At 38.7% G+C, this 14,056-nt stretch overlaps 1 protein-coding gene across 1 annotated transcript in view; it reads right to left on the bottom strand.

Moving 5' to 3' along the window:
* Window positions 1-170: 170 nt before the first annotated feature.
* Window positions 171-14,056, bottom strand: part of RNF17 (ring finger protein 17) — a 39,969-nt gene continuing 26,083 nt past the window's right edge. Inside the window, exons 24-36 of the mRNA XM_025894996.2 lie at window positions 13,817-13,907; window positions 12,848-12,963; window positions 12,226-12,524; window positions 10,824-10,987; window positions 9,939-10,058; window positions 7,378-7,458; window positions 6,586-6,711; window positions 5,080-5,190; window positions 4,371-4,521; window positions 3,255-3,390; window positions 1,676-1,865; window positions 1,204-1,305; window positions 171-354 (exon numbers count right to left, since the gene is read on the bottom strand). Of these exons, the coding sequence (XP_025750781.1) occupies window positions 1,207-1,305; window positions 1,676-1,865; window positions 3,255-3,390; window positions 4,371-4,521; window positions 5,080-5,190; window positions 6,586-6,711; window positions 7,378-7,458; window positions 9,939-10,058; window positions 10,824-10,987; window positions 12,226-12,524; window positions 12,848-12,963; window positions 13,817-13,907 (1,684 nt within the window). The 3' untranslated portion in view covers window positions 171-354; window positions 1,204-1,206. The remainder of the gene's footprint in view (window positions 355-1,203; window positions 1,306-1,675; window positions 1,866-3,254; window positions 3,391-4,370; window positions 4,522-5,079; window positions 5,191-6,585; window positions 6,712-7,377; window positions 7,459-9,938; window positions 10,059-10,823; window positions 10,988-12,225; window positions 12,525-12,847; window positions 12,964-13,816; window positions 13,908-14,056) is intronic.

Genomic DNA, 14,056 nt, shown 5'->3' with positions numbered 1-14,056 from the left:
TGGTTGCCTGGAGAGGCTGTGGAGTCTTCATTGTGCATGTGTTTTCCTCCATGATCTAGACAAAACTTTCCACAGGGAGACTGAAAGGGGCTGAGCTTTGCATGTAGAAGATTTAGTACAATAGAGACATCCAAACAAACCTTACACACTGTAGCAGTAAAGGAAAACAAGCTTTCAGATGCATGCTGAACAAACTTTATTCCCTAAACTCTGAAGTGAAAGAGGTGTAACAACAGAAACAGGAAACAGCAACAATGCAAACATGGTTCGGAATAAAGACAGTAGTGCTCCCCCACCCAAACTGTTTGCTCCCTATACTAGACTGGTGCTGGAGATGTCTGTCATCAAATAAACCTGAAACACAAGGAGGAGTTACGTCACAATAACAGAACTATCATCTTCCCTTCAAGTCTTCTAACAAGATACTAGAACAACTGTGCCTAGCATCAGCTTTTTATCTGTTTCTTTACCACTGTACATCTAGTTCTACCCACTCCTGTGAAAAGGGTATCACAGAACAATACTTAGGACTCCATGGTCAAAAAAGATTGAGATGTGAATATAAAGTTTCACTATTTCAAGATCAAAGGATGTCTGGAACATTATCTGTAAACATCTATTAGAAGAGTGCTTATTAAATGGGAGGGAAAAAATACTAGATAAGAGAGTCAGCCAAGAAATCTGAAAATCCAAGTCTCTGCTGTTCTCTATGGATAACACGGTGTAAAGCTCTTAATTAAAAATATTCCATGTTTGACTAGATCTATGGACATCAACATGTCATTCATGGATGTTTGACTGAGTAACCACTGGCACCTGCCATTGAGATCAAATGCCTAAAATAAAATTAATTTTTATCATATGGGCAGAGCGCTCTGCCACACATCTGCAAACTACCTTCTTCAGTTACTGGCAGCAAAAGCTCTTTATGTTGTATCACCTTAGGGCTCTTTGTTTCAGTACTTGCTAGTTCTTAAACCTGTAACTGTGGGTTTCAGTAATAGTATGTAAATAAAATAATTTTTTTAACAGCTTTTTGTTTTATATTAAATAATTCATTAACAGAGTCAAAGTGGACAGAAGGGATTTTTTTAAAATAAATTCTAGTTGTCAACATTACTGGCAGTTTATACTTTGCTTTAAACTTCTGAAATCATCCTTCCAGAATAGTATGAACTTGTAGTTCATAGTCACTGTACTTACATGTCACTCATCCAACTCTGCAAGTCCCATTTCTATCAGTTTCAGATGAACTAGTTTTTTGTCATCTCCATACAAAGAAATGGTGACCTCTGGTGAAAGAGTCTGAAAGTTGACAGAGTTGACAGTAACAGATTTAAATCTCAAGCTAACCAATACTGAAAGTTATTTTACTGGCTACACTCACTGCTTAAATGGAACTGTGAATATACAGTTTTTAAGTAAATAAAACTGGTTTTAAAACAGCAAGAATGCTCAAAAACTTTTTGACTGCATGTTTAGAAAGAGCACCACATCATTTTCTCTCTTCATTAGCCTTCCTCCAAAGTAAATGGTTCTCAGTTTTAAATTATGAGGGTAAACAGTAAAATAAATACTTAAAAATTAGAGTGCTAGTAAGAATTTTAGGCTGAGCAAGAGCTAGGAGGGGAAAAAAAAAAAGAAAAAAAAGAAAAAAGAACAAAGTGATTCTCACAAGTATGGAAGCAGAGAGACGTCTTCCTTCCACACAGTCCACCATAGCCCACAATGCATTCAGGCTCCATTCTGGGGAATAAGGAATTCTTTTCGTGTTTTTGTCATCTGAAGCAGGTTTAAATCCAGCCAAGAGAACTCGTACTGCCTTAACAGGGTACTTCAGCAGACAGTAAGGTATGTGACGCAATCTACAACAAAAATGAGAAGTGTTTGTCCCCAACAATCCACCTGTCAAACTCAACTCTCAGTAAGGATGTAAGGGCAGACTGCTGAATGGTTCATGTAGTAGGTTTACAGTGTGGAAACTGGGATCAGACTCCCTGCTCTGTGGTAACATGCCAGCATCAGACTGAACAATTCCTCTGGCAGGCAGGCCCAGGCCTTAGCACAGTTAGGACTTAGCACAGTAACTATCACAAAGCAGTCCAGCATCCTACAGACCTCTCAGCCCACCTGGCACAAACTGCCTCCCTACCACAGCACTTGGGGAGGAGTCTCCAGTGCCTAACAAAGACCTGAGCACAGAAATCCAAGTGCAAATCATCACAGTGCAGGCTCCACAAACCTTCATGTCAGGTACAAAGTGCTTCATGCCTGAATGTGCTCTAGACACACTACTGGAAATAGGTACCTTGGGTCTGTATTATCATCTCCCCATTCTTCTATCTCTCTAACCCAGAAGCAAAAGAATGGGGAAGCAGAGCAGGAAATGCAACCCTGAAATAAAACACACTATCTCCCACAACCCCAACAGTATGCGAAGCAGGAAATTGTTCAAATCCCCCTTTGTCTTCAGCAACGATTTGTAGATTCCCCAATGAACTCAAGAGCAAGTCAGTGTGAATAAGCAGTACATATAAAAAATATGTACATATGCACTATATATATGTATTATATACAGGTGTATGACAGTACTATCTACACACATACATATATTCATTGTGAGTGTGTATACATATATATACGCGTATATGAGAAATTCAGACAAGTTTAGGGGACCCTAAAAGCCTGAGGTGTTTGATACACTCAGCTGACATCTGTGTGTCAGCACAGGAGCAGTTCTTAGTGTGGCTCAGTACCAGACAGAACAGGGATTTGAACTTCCATTTTCCACACAAGCAGGGCAGGGTGTGTCCTACTCAGATACTCCCCTATCCTTTTATCTTATTCCCCAGCTATCTTCTGTGCAGCCTGCAGTTCTCACAGGATCAGAGGATTTTTTTTGTGCACCTTGTTTTGAGTAAGCTTCTTGGGTGCAGAAGCCGATTATACTCCTGAGCCTACTCACAGGTTAAGCAGAGATAATGGAGAAATCTGATCTTATAATAATGGGTTTTTCAGAACAACCTGAGACGGAAGCAGGTGCACAACCCCACACTCTGCAGACAGAAGTTATTTAACCAGCCAACCCACCTTCTCTGCAATCCAACACTAAATTATAAAAAATATATATGCAGTTATATAAAAATAAATAATAATAGATGTAAAATATTTATTTGCAAGTACATATTTAATAATGTAAGTGCATATATACATACACAAAGATATTTTACATGCATTTTTTCTTATATATTTACCTGTTTGTTGGGGCAACTAAATAATTACCGTAGTCAACAAACTGAACCAGAATCTGAACAGGGATAAGCTGTATAATAGAGAGGAGCTTTGCCCTATACCATAAGCCATCCACATATTCTGCAAGGCAAGGCAGTTCTGTAAAAAGAAAAAAAGGAACACCACAAAACACCCCAGAATACTCAATGCAGTACAAACTGAACTTGAAAATCCACTTTACTCTGTGACAGAGACTAAGTTTCCTTTTCTTTCTTAAATTCGTGGTATGATTTTGTTCTATGCATCCTCCAATTCTCTCTGAACTCTAATTCACAATCACCAGTATGCAATTTAAGTCAAGCTTCTCTACCTCACATGGCAATGATGAAAAATAACAGCAAATTGCTTGGTAAAGATAGTGATCCAAACAGTTTAATGTTAAAACTTCTCAACTTGGACTCAGTTGCACATTTCAGTTAGTAAAAAGATGGATCTGTAAGAGAATAGACATAAGTCTGCAGGACATGAAGCAGACGCTGCTTAAAACCCGAACCAGAATTTCACTTGTTAGCAGAACCAAGTACTAGCAGTAACTGTTTTCTTCACCAAGATTTAGACCCACATACTTTACGCTATTTTAGACCCAATGGTTGTGGACAAGAGAATTAAAGCCCATTTTTTTTGCCTAAATGGAGAAATCCATAATTAAAGTCATGTTCCTTAGGATTCACGTTAACTTCTAAACCTTGGTTACATCCTTTTCCATACACAACTTTTGTCTTTGGAATATTTAATAGCAAGGTTTTCACAGTTACAGCTTCAGTGACAGGTTCCTTAAGGGAAAAGTTCCACTACTATCAAATGCCATCAAAACTCAATTCATAACTTTAACAGTCATCAGAATCGTGTTCTGTCCATCAGTTTGCAGTGGATCAGAATTACACAAAAACCTCAATTTAATGACAAGTAAAAACATTATTATAGTGTATCATATGACTACAGTGCAGTGTTATTCCTTACTCTCAGAAAGTTTTATTTAAAGATGCATAGAAATATAAATATTCCTATTCTTCAAAAAGAAATTCAGGCTTTTGGTACATCCACATGAAACAACAGGGAAAATAAACACATTAATGTACCTTTTTCGAAGTTTGTTAGAAGAGGAAGAGACTCCACAATTTTATTGCACCACTTCAGGGCCGCATCAAGGCTCTCTGAGTCACTGCTGGCAGCTCCCTCTGTGGCAGACTGCTTTGTAAGGTTCTCAGAAGGATCAAGGCAAATATAAACCTACTCCAAGAAAAGGCCCTCATGTTACAATTTTTGCAAATGACTTAGAAACTTCAAATTCCATCGGTGATCAACAATTATCAAAAGACTACTTGTTCCCATGTTTGAAAGGTTCAGCACATCCTTGCTCCCTTTTCTTCTCTATTTCATCACTCAACATTCAAAGTCCACATAGGAATCCTGTGTTTGAAAGGCACATTACATTCTGCCTTTTGTCTGGGAGACTACCAGAACTACAGAAAATTATGTGGGCTTACACAAAAATCACTATTGTTCTGCCAGATTAAAATCCAATGACCTAATTTTTTATTATACAGGGTAAGTACCAGACAGAAGCACAGTAACTCTTTAAGCTCCTTTTTAGAGAAATGATTAGTATTTCTCTGCCCCCACCCATGCAGCTATTTCAATTAAGAGTTCATTCAGATCCTGCCCTGCGCAACCACCTGCATCAATAGCTCAGGGCCATTTTGGAACCTTTCTAATGCTCTAAAACTGTTAGCCATGTTCACCAGCTTGATGGGACTGCAATATATGCAAGATGTCTACAAGACTTACCTCCTTAGGAGACACCAAATGGGAAACTCTGACAGGAAAGGTATCTCCTGGAACAGGTAGTGGTGGCAACATGTATGAAGGGGAAACATGAGCGTCTCCTGCAAAGAGCACCTAGACCCAAGACAGACTTCAGCTGAGCATCACAGTTAGTAACAAAATGGAAACTAGCTTTGGTATGACTCTGGGTTCAAAGGAGTTACCTAAGAATGTGTATAATAATAAACAATGTGTCCTTGATGGAAAAAATATTACTCAACTTTTCCTTTCAACACTTACGAGGTATTTTTTAAAAAGCTTTAGCTAAAAGGTAAGAGAACTAGTTAATTAACAGTTTTAAAACAAAAAATATATATTTGAAATTATATGAACATACTGACATGGTAATCAGATTGCTGTTAATTTAAAAATGTATTCCATTTAAAAAAAATTATAAAGAAAAACTAAAATCATAGCAATTAATTAGCACAGATAATCAATCCTAAATGCCATGCCCCTGTGTTCCTGCAGTTTGCCAGAACAAGTTATCCCTTAAGAGCGAGGCGAAGAATAAATGAACTCAGCCATCACAATTATTGCTCTTTCAAAAAGGCAACAGATACTGTAGAGCACAGATACATATTTTCTCAGTAGCATAGCATCCTCTTTTAGAACCATGTATTTTACAGTCTGAAATTCTATGTGTCATTAATCCATTTGGTTCACAACAAAATAAACCTTGGTGCATTAAAGTATGCACATAGCTCAGCTGGATCACAGGCCATGAATGCAGCTCCTATTATGCTCCTATACAGCACAACAAAACGTACAATTTCTGCAGCGACAGCAGGGTACTCTACTGTAAAATTATCTTCTGAAGCCAAGATGTATGTTGGAAAGAAAAATACACTGGCAGGCTTAAACAGAACTAACAGAAAAATGAAGTAACGGTCTTAGCAATTTAAATAAACCCGATCCTCAGATTCCAAGAAAAAAAATTTAAATAAAATACAGAGAAGTTACTTGTGTAGGATTTAGGACAATGACGACAGGTGAAAAATTCAATCCTTCCCTAAAGAACAACAGACATTTGGAATAAAGAACCTAGGTAATTCCCTCAGAAATCACTGGGTTTATGCAGAAATACCTGATTCAATTTAGTTTGAATTATCTCCATCCTTGGATATATTTTTATGAATAACACAAATCCCTTCAAGTGATAAAAATATTAACCTATCCTAGCATTTTAGGTTTTAGAGGAACACAAAAACTAACTGGACTTTAAACAGAAAAGCAAAAATTTGTTTTCATTATGGAGTCCAGGAACAAACTCTTGGCAACCCACTATTCCACACAATCTTATCCACGTGTTGTATCTACACTTGTTATGCTGCACACCTGTGTATTTGTCTCACTGCTGTTTACATCACAAAACAGTACAGATCAATCCTCAAAGGTCACAAGAAACTGAGTAAGCTTTTTAATGTTGGAATAACAACAGTGAAATAGATGCACACGCGCAAGTCTCACCAGCTTTTGTACATCCTGACAGTCTTCAGCAACACAGTACTTCTGGTGTGCCATGAAGGATGAAAGTGAAATCCCACCAAAATACAGCCTGATGGACAATTTGTCCCATGGGTTATCTGGTAATTTCTGTTTACACAAGACAAAATAGGTATATGATAGTAATAGTGTGACTGAGGTTTTAGAAATAGTGACCAGGAAATTCAAACCTCTCATGCTGACATGCACCATATTCATTCATCAAAGATACAAAACAAATAAGGATGGCTACTAACGTAAGTTATGACACAAATGAGAATATATCTAGCTCTGGAATGGCAGCATCAACTACTCATTTGAACACTGAAATATTATCCCATGTTTGCTCATTCAAACCCTTCTCTTTCACTATTTATTATTAGAAATTAAACTATTTGAAATTGCTTGTTTTCAGGCAATGAAGATGATGTTTCCCTATAAAGTTAAGATAAAAATTTAAGCATGTCCCTACTTAACTATGTCAAAATTTAATCACTTAAAACAGAATTTAAAAGAATTTATGCTGTTGCATAAACTTGTTGCTGTTGCAACACAGAATATAAACAGGGTGAAAAAATGTGACTATCTCTAAGGGACACATTTAAGGCCTGAAAACTATAATAAAGGTCAAGTCACAGGAGAAACAAGTTTAGTTTTATTTTTGTCTAAGAAATACATTTACTACTATGTTCCTTCATATATTATTTTTAATACCAGTTAAAAGGGAAAAAAAGTCCTGAAAAATAAACTTCCACATCTATGAACAAAGCAAGCTACCTCAACATGTATTTCAACCTCTTCATTTGTAAGTAGTTCTTGAAGGCAACCCACTGCATCCTGCTGCCAAAAATTTCCAATCTATTTGGAGAGAAGCAAGAAACCCACACATTAAGATGCTGACAAGTAATATTATTCCTTTTCCTAAACCAGGTGAAGATACATGACTATCATTAAACAAACTTATTTGAAAATACACATCCTTAGTCTGATTTGTCTACAACCATTTAAATATTATCTGCTATTTGGTGCATTAAAACTTATGTGACAACACCAACCCACAATTTTCAGATTGTGGAATGGCTTAGAAAGATGCAGCTTGCCAAGTCTAACCTTTACTATGTACATAATAACGTAAGTGTACACGATTGCCTGAAGCATAATCCAAAGACACAGAATTCATCTAAAACAAGAGACAGCAAAACACAATACCTGAAATACTTCCTTTAGTTCCCACAGTATCTGTTTGCTTCCCAATCCCAAAGGCTTACAAGCCTGTCTTTCACAGAAACATACAATGGTTTTGGTTAGAAAGGACCTTAAAGATCATCTAGCTCCACCCCTCCTGCTGTGGGCAGGGACACCTTCCACTAGACTGGGTTGCTCCAAGCCCAATCCAACCTGGCCTTGAACACTTTGGGGACAGTGCATCTGCAACTTCTCCAGGCAACCTGTTTCAGCATCTCACCGCCCTCATAGTGAAGCTTTTCTTTTTGATATCAAATCTAAATTTGCCCTCTGTCAATTTGAAGCCATCCCCCCCTTGTCCTGTCACTGCATGCCCTTGTAAGGAATCTCTTCCCAGCTCTCTTGTAGTCCCCTTTAGATACTGGAAGGTATAAGGTCTCCCTGGTGCCTTCTCATCTCCAGACTGAAGAGCCCCGCCTCTCTCAGTCTCTCTTTACAGGAGAGGTGCTCCAGCCCTCTGATCATCTTTGTTGCCTTCCTCTGGACTTGCTCCAACAGGTGGTGCTCTTCAGATGCTCTCCTGCTGATCTGCAACCCCTCTCCAGGGCTGACAAGCCGATGACCAAAGATGCTCTTGTCCCTCTCTGACAGATGGACCCCATAGGCCCCCAGCAGACCAGGTTTCTCAAAGCAGGTGCCACTGTGCAAGCAGTCAAACCCCTGGCTGTGGCATCAGTTCCGTAACAATTTCTTAACTCACCAGATTGGACTGGCCCTTTCAAATCCCTTCCCTTTCACAGGCAGGACAGAAGAAAAAAAGTGCCAGGGCTCCACAGACCTCACTACTGCTCTTGGGATCTGCAACCCTTCTCGATACTCCTCAGACTGCTCCCAGCTGTATCTCTGGGGCCAACATGAACAGCAGCAGGTTATAGTGAGTGAATGGTGTGAGGCCTGGCAGTCACCCCGTGATGCCCATGATACGAGCCCCCAGTAAGCAGCACACTTCTCTAGAGAGCACCCACTGCTGTCACCCATCACTCTTTGTTAGCTGCACTGGTGGTTGCACGGGGAGCAGATGGTGCTGCCTTACTCAGCTGATGTGACATGCCTGTCCTCGTCAGCCTGCAAGAGTGTCAAAGCAGTTCCACGAGTGCACCTTGAACTTTGGGGGAAGTCTCTGCTTCCTGCAGGTCCTTGCCATTGCAAGCTTCCATTCTTCTGCATTACTGCCCCCCCCCCCCTTCTTTGTGTGGCACTGGGAGAGTTTCTGGCTGTTCAGTCACTGGCTGTAGGGCCACTGTAGACTGCACCTGAAATCAGCTATCTAACTCCTTCTCAGTTTTCCTGACATTACACAGATCTCTCACCACCCCCTGCAGCTCAGCCACCTGTTGCAGGAGGTCCCCTACAAGGGCAAACCTTTTGCAGGCAGGTCTGCTGCCTGTCCCGGCCCCAGGAGGTAGGTCCAGGCATTTCCGGCAGTCTGAGGTCTGCACCAGCAGGATGGATATTGCAAACCCCCCTGGCCTTGCTGGAGTTGCAGTCTTTCTTCATCTCTTTAACTGCTTCCAGCAATAAAAAGGCTTTCTTTAAAAGTAATTTTAAAAGTAAGCTAGTAATTTCAGTAATTCAAATTTACTAAATGCACCATATAAATCAAACAAGGTGTGATGATATGTCAAGATGTTATTTACCTACCAATTACTTACTAACAAAAACCCCTGAAACAATTCACTGGTATCAGCTTAGATTGTTTCCTACACAGCAGAGTTCAGAATGACAGAAATACTTTTGCAGGACTTGAAGATCTATGATTTTCTGGCCATTCTCCATTAAGAAATCCAGGCCTTACTTTTTGTTGCTATTACAAAACAAATTGCCACTTCAGAGTATCACCCTGCCAACCACTGCAGTGTCCTGTCTCACAAAGGTTTTAACTCCAATGACAGCTGCTTTTGAAGCATGGTCCCTTCATAAAGCCATCTGTCTGTTCCTGATAAAAGGCTGTCTTGCTGAGATGATCCTCATCAGGTCTTCTCTGCATCCATATAGGCAAGAAAAAATACCAGCAACTAGTCTAAACTTTTCTATGATTAAACAGTGCATTGATGTGAGTAGCTACCTACTAACCCAAATTTGCCATTACTCACCGGTAATGTCTTGTAGAGCTGACATGGGATGCAAAAGGGAGGAATATCAGTATAAAATGTAGTTGGATACAGATGACACTGAGGAATGCTCTCTATGTAACCACGGTCTATGTACTGTACCTATATGAAATGCAAAGCTTAACTTAAAAAAGCAGGAATAATTTCAGTAAAGTTTAATAGGAGGAAGTGTTCATTTACAGCATCCACTTTTTTAGAGAAACAAAATAATGGCGTGATGGTAAGTAGGTGATGTGACAAAATGGAAATGAAGGAAAGTATTAAAAACTGGTATGGCAGATTATAAGTTCAGTTTCTAAACTTCTCTTGCAAGAGTTTGTGAACTAGGATAGTGTCAAGACTTTGCAAATCTACACTCAAAAATTCATGAGCAGACTCAAGAGGTTAGGTAAGATTAACAACTAATGAGAAAAAGCAGCTCTATATCTGTGCAGCAGAAAGAATTCAAAATAAGCAGAGAGCCACTACTTTCTGGGTGGGGACAGGGCAGGGGGATGCTAAACCTAATTGTTTTCAAAGCACTCTGCACGTGGTATGAACAATTAAAGAACCAAAAACTCAAAAGGGATTACTTGCAGGTGACCAAAGGTAGCTTTTTACTCAAGAAAGCTTACCATTACTTGGAAAACTATGGGAAAAAATGGTGACAACTTGAACAGGTAGACAGAATTCATCTTTAAAATAAATGTAAAATTCAGGAAAGTAATCACACTTCTAAGTAAAATGAGCATCTGCATTGTCAGGTCAGCTGAATGAAAAAGTGTGGGATCCTAAGTTTAGTTTAGGGGATTGGATTATTTGCCTTTTTTTTTTTAAATACATATGCACACATTCATACACCGTCCTCCCCCATATAATCGAACTTACCTGGAGAGTACTACTGCAGACTTCTATAACTTTACCTCGATACCACATGGTATCTGATCCTCTTACAACACAAGCTTCTCCCTTTTTCCAGCAGTAGGGTATCAGAAGACCAAGGCCTTTGAAGGTATTTTGTATTTCAGTCATCAATCTGCTTAGTGCAATTTCTTGGGTGAGGGGGAAACAAAAAAAAAAAAATTCAAAATAGTCTATAACATTTATACAAAATATTTTCATCACTAAAACCCATCAGATTCAGCTGAGGACATATATAAACATAAAATACACATGCTGCTACAAAAAATACTTTCCAACACTGATACAATATGTATGTTCAACATCTAGTAAACGTTAACAACTTGCTAGTTAAAATGAAAAGTAAACTGCATTTCTAATTCTGAAGCCCTTAATTCTGGATTCTAATCTCAGAGAAGAAGGGTCTATAAATTTTGTATCCAACACCTTGGCAGGACTAACACAAGAGCCATACAAAGCACAAACAAGACAACAGAGTCCCAAAGACAGTGGCAGGACACCATGAAACACCACAAAGCAGGTGTCCAGTAGAACCTCTTCTGCTGTGGGTACAGCCTACAGCACTAACTGCAGGAACAACTCAGTCCTGGGCAAGTGGGGTTTCTGTACTTTGAATCTCAAAGTTTTATGGTGTGATCTAGTAGTTAAATGCACTTGTGGAGCAAAAACCATAAATTAATGTTCTTGTATGTAAACATTTTTCTAAAGCATGATATATTATCATGCTACTGAAGACTGACACTGCATCTGTCAGATAAAAATTAATCCATTTCCAACAGAAAACATTATGAGGTACAGAATCTATCACAATACAAATAAAGAGCCCAAGGAACTTGGGTACTGAGCTCAAACTGCAGGAAAATATCCAGTAATATATGAGAACCAGGCTAATTTGTAAGAATCTTTATGACTGTACTTGGTTACTTTAAGTAAGTTACTTCATTTACTTTAATAGTAAAATGTATCACAATTTCAACATTATAAAATAAAGCACCTGCTGCCTTACCCAGTACTGCCTAGAGAAGAAAGGCAAGTAAACTGCCCATCCAAATGCTTGGGTTTTCTGGATTTCTTGGGATGGTGGGAGGACAGGAGAGCTGATTTAAAGGACAGAGCAACACCTCCTGGGGATTTGGGTTTCCTCTGCTGGGAAGCTGCAGGACACCTCTCCCCATGGGAGAGGGGCACCTGCCCCTCACACTGCATGCCCAAGGACACATCACCTCCCAGTAGCACCTCTCCCAACAGGAATCTTCTAGAACTGTGTTCTGATTCAGCACATGTATACTAGAACATGTATCTGGTATATTCTGATACACCAGACTGCTCAGATTCATAGACAAATGTATTTTCCTCTACGTAAACTTACCATATGATTTAGGTATTATATAAATAGTTCCATCACCTCCAATGCAACTCACTATGGCTTGAAAAATTTTTGCTTCAGGTACAACAGGAAATTTATATGTTGCATCCATTCCTGAATGAGGCAGTGTTTTGAATGGTTTTCGTTCACTCTCTGAAACAGTGATGTTCTCCTCTGGAACAGCTCTGTTTCTTGCACATGCAGGTTTGGAATTATAACCATCCAGTTGCGTGTTCTCTTGCTCTACATATACTTTAACATGTTCCTTGGAGGCTGAGTGTGCCATACCAGCTGTATCAGTTCTAGCAGATTCAATCAAATCATATTAATATATTAACTGACAAAGAACTTGAGAAGTGTCAAAGCATAAAATAATAGAAATAAAAAAACCAAACACAAAAAGGTGACAAATGCTTGTTAAAATACTGTCAAACATCTTGTCTACCAACCTAGAGAACTGAAATGTGCAATGGATACAACAAATAACATTATGTTCAAATAAGTTCACTGAAGATGGAGTTCTGTTGCTACATATGCTGCAGAGGACAATCCAAATTTTTAAATTATTTATTAGCTTATCCCAATGTGAATATCAGAGTCTGCAAGAATATAAAAGCATCCAAACCTTCTGCTTCTGAGCGCCAAACCCCGTTCAATAAGGTATTCAGAAGTATCGATCATTTTTCCTGTTTCATCTTTGTAAAGAATTTTCACAGGCAGTGCACACGCCCCATCACTTTCCTGGAAAAAATGAGAGAGCTGGACAACATATTACAATATGCATTTCCTCTAAACTACAGGCAGATTTTTCATTTTATTAGTACTGACTGCAAATCAGACATCCTTGAACAACTGACATCCCCATCAGAAGACAAAACTTATTTAATCCATGTGACAGTTCCCAACATTTTATCAACTATTCTGAACGTGGCATTAAAAAGAAAGTAACAGAATACAACCTTGCTTTTTCGCCTTGTTTTATTAGAATCAGCTGCCAGACACTTGCTTTCCTCCAGCAGGAGCCTTAAACCCACTCATAAATAACTTCACTCATCACTGATTTTATTTCCTTACATAATGTAAAACCTCACTGGCAGCTCCAACAGACACTGAACAAACCAAACCCTTAAATTAATACTTTTTTTTAATAGAGGGGATAAAGAAATCAATTATAATGACGTTGACACACCACTGGATTAATTCTTTCCGTCTTTGATGCCTGAAAACTAATATAGTAACTGCTGAAATCATTCTCAACAACTTGAGCATCCTGCTTATCTGTCCATAAAGGATGTCAGCACCCAGTGATTCCATAAATACAGATATTATTCTCCAGTAACTAAATATATTTAAGACTAAGTTCTTTCCACACTAGGTAGACAAACTGCTCTAATGCTCTGGTGAATAACACAAATAGAGCAGAAAGAAGAAAATACCTTTTCCTATAAAGAAGAATATAGCTTTTTCCCTACAGCAAACAGCTATCTAAGCAAGTTCCATTCAAGACTTTTAAGAGTAAAATATTCAGAGAAAAACTGAATTAACAGACAGCCTGGCAGAAATTTTACAAATACTACTGGTTTTGATTACAAACCTGTACGATTATTTTTACTTGTACTCCGGTTAGGAAACAGGATAAGAATTCACACACTGTTGCTGTCCACTGTGTGCTTCCACCTGTTGGTCTAACACAGAACAAATGATAGTCTCTAGTACAAGAGAAGTTGGTGTCTCCTGAGAGTAACCATAAACCCTCCCCCTTACTGAGAATTTGATTTGGTTGTTGTTTTTTTTCTTTTTCAAACTTCCTGAACTGTCAGGGAAAAAAAACACA

Source organism: Manacus vitellinus, unplaced genomic scaffold (assembly GCF_001715985.3).
Source record: "Manacus vitellinus isolate BGI_N305 unplaced genomic scaffold, ASM171598v3 scaffold_2_pilon, whole genome shotgun sequence".
Taxonomy (NCBI): Eukaryota; Metazoa; Chordata; class Aves; order Passeriformes; family Pipridae; genus Manacus; species Manacus vitellinus.
The sequence above is the reverse complement of the archived record's forward strand: the minus strand, read 5'-3'. Positions and strand labels throughout refer to the sequence as shown.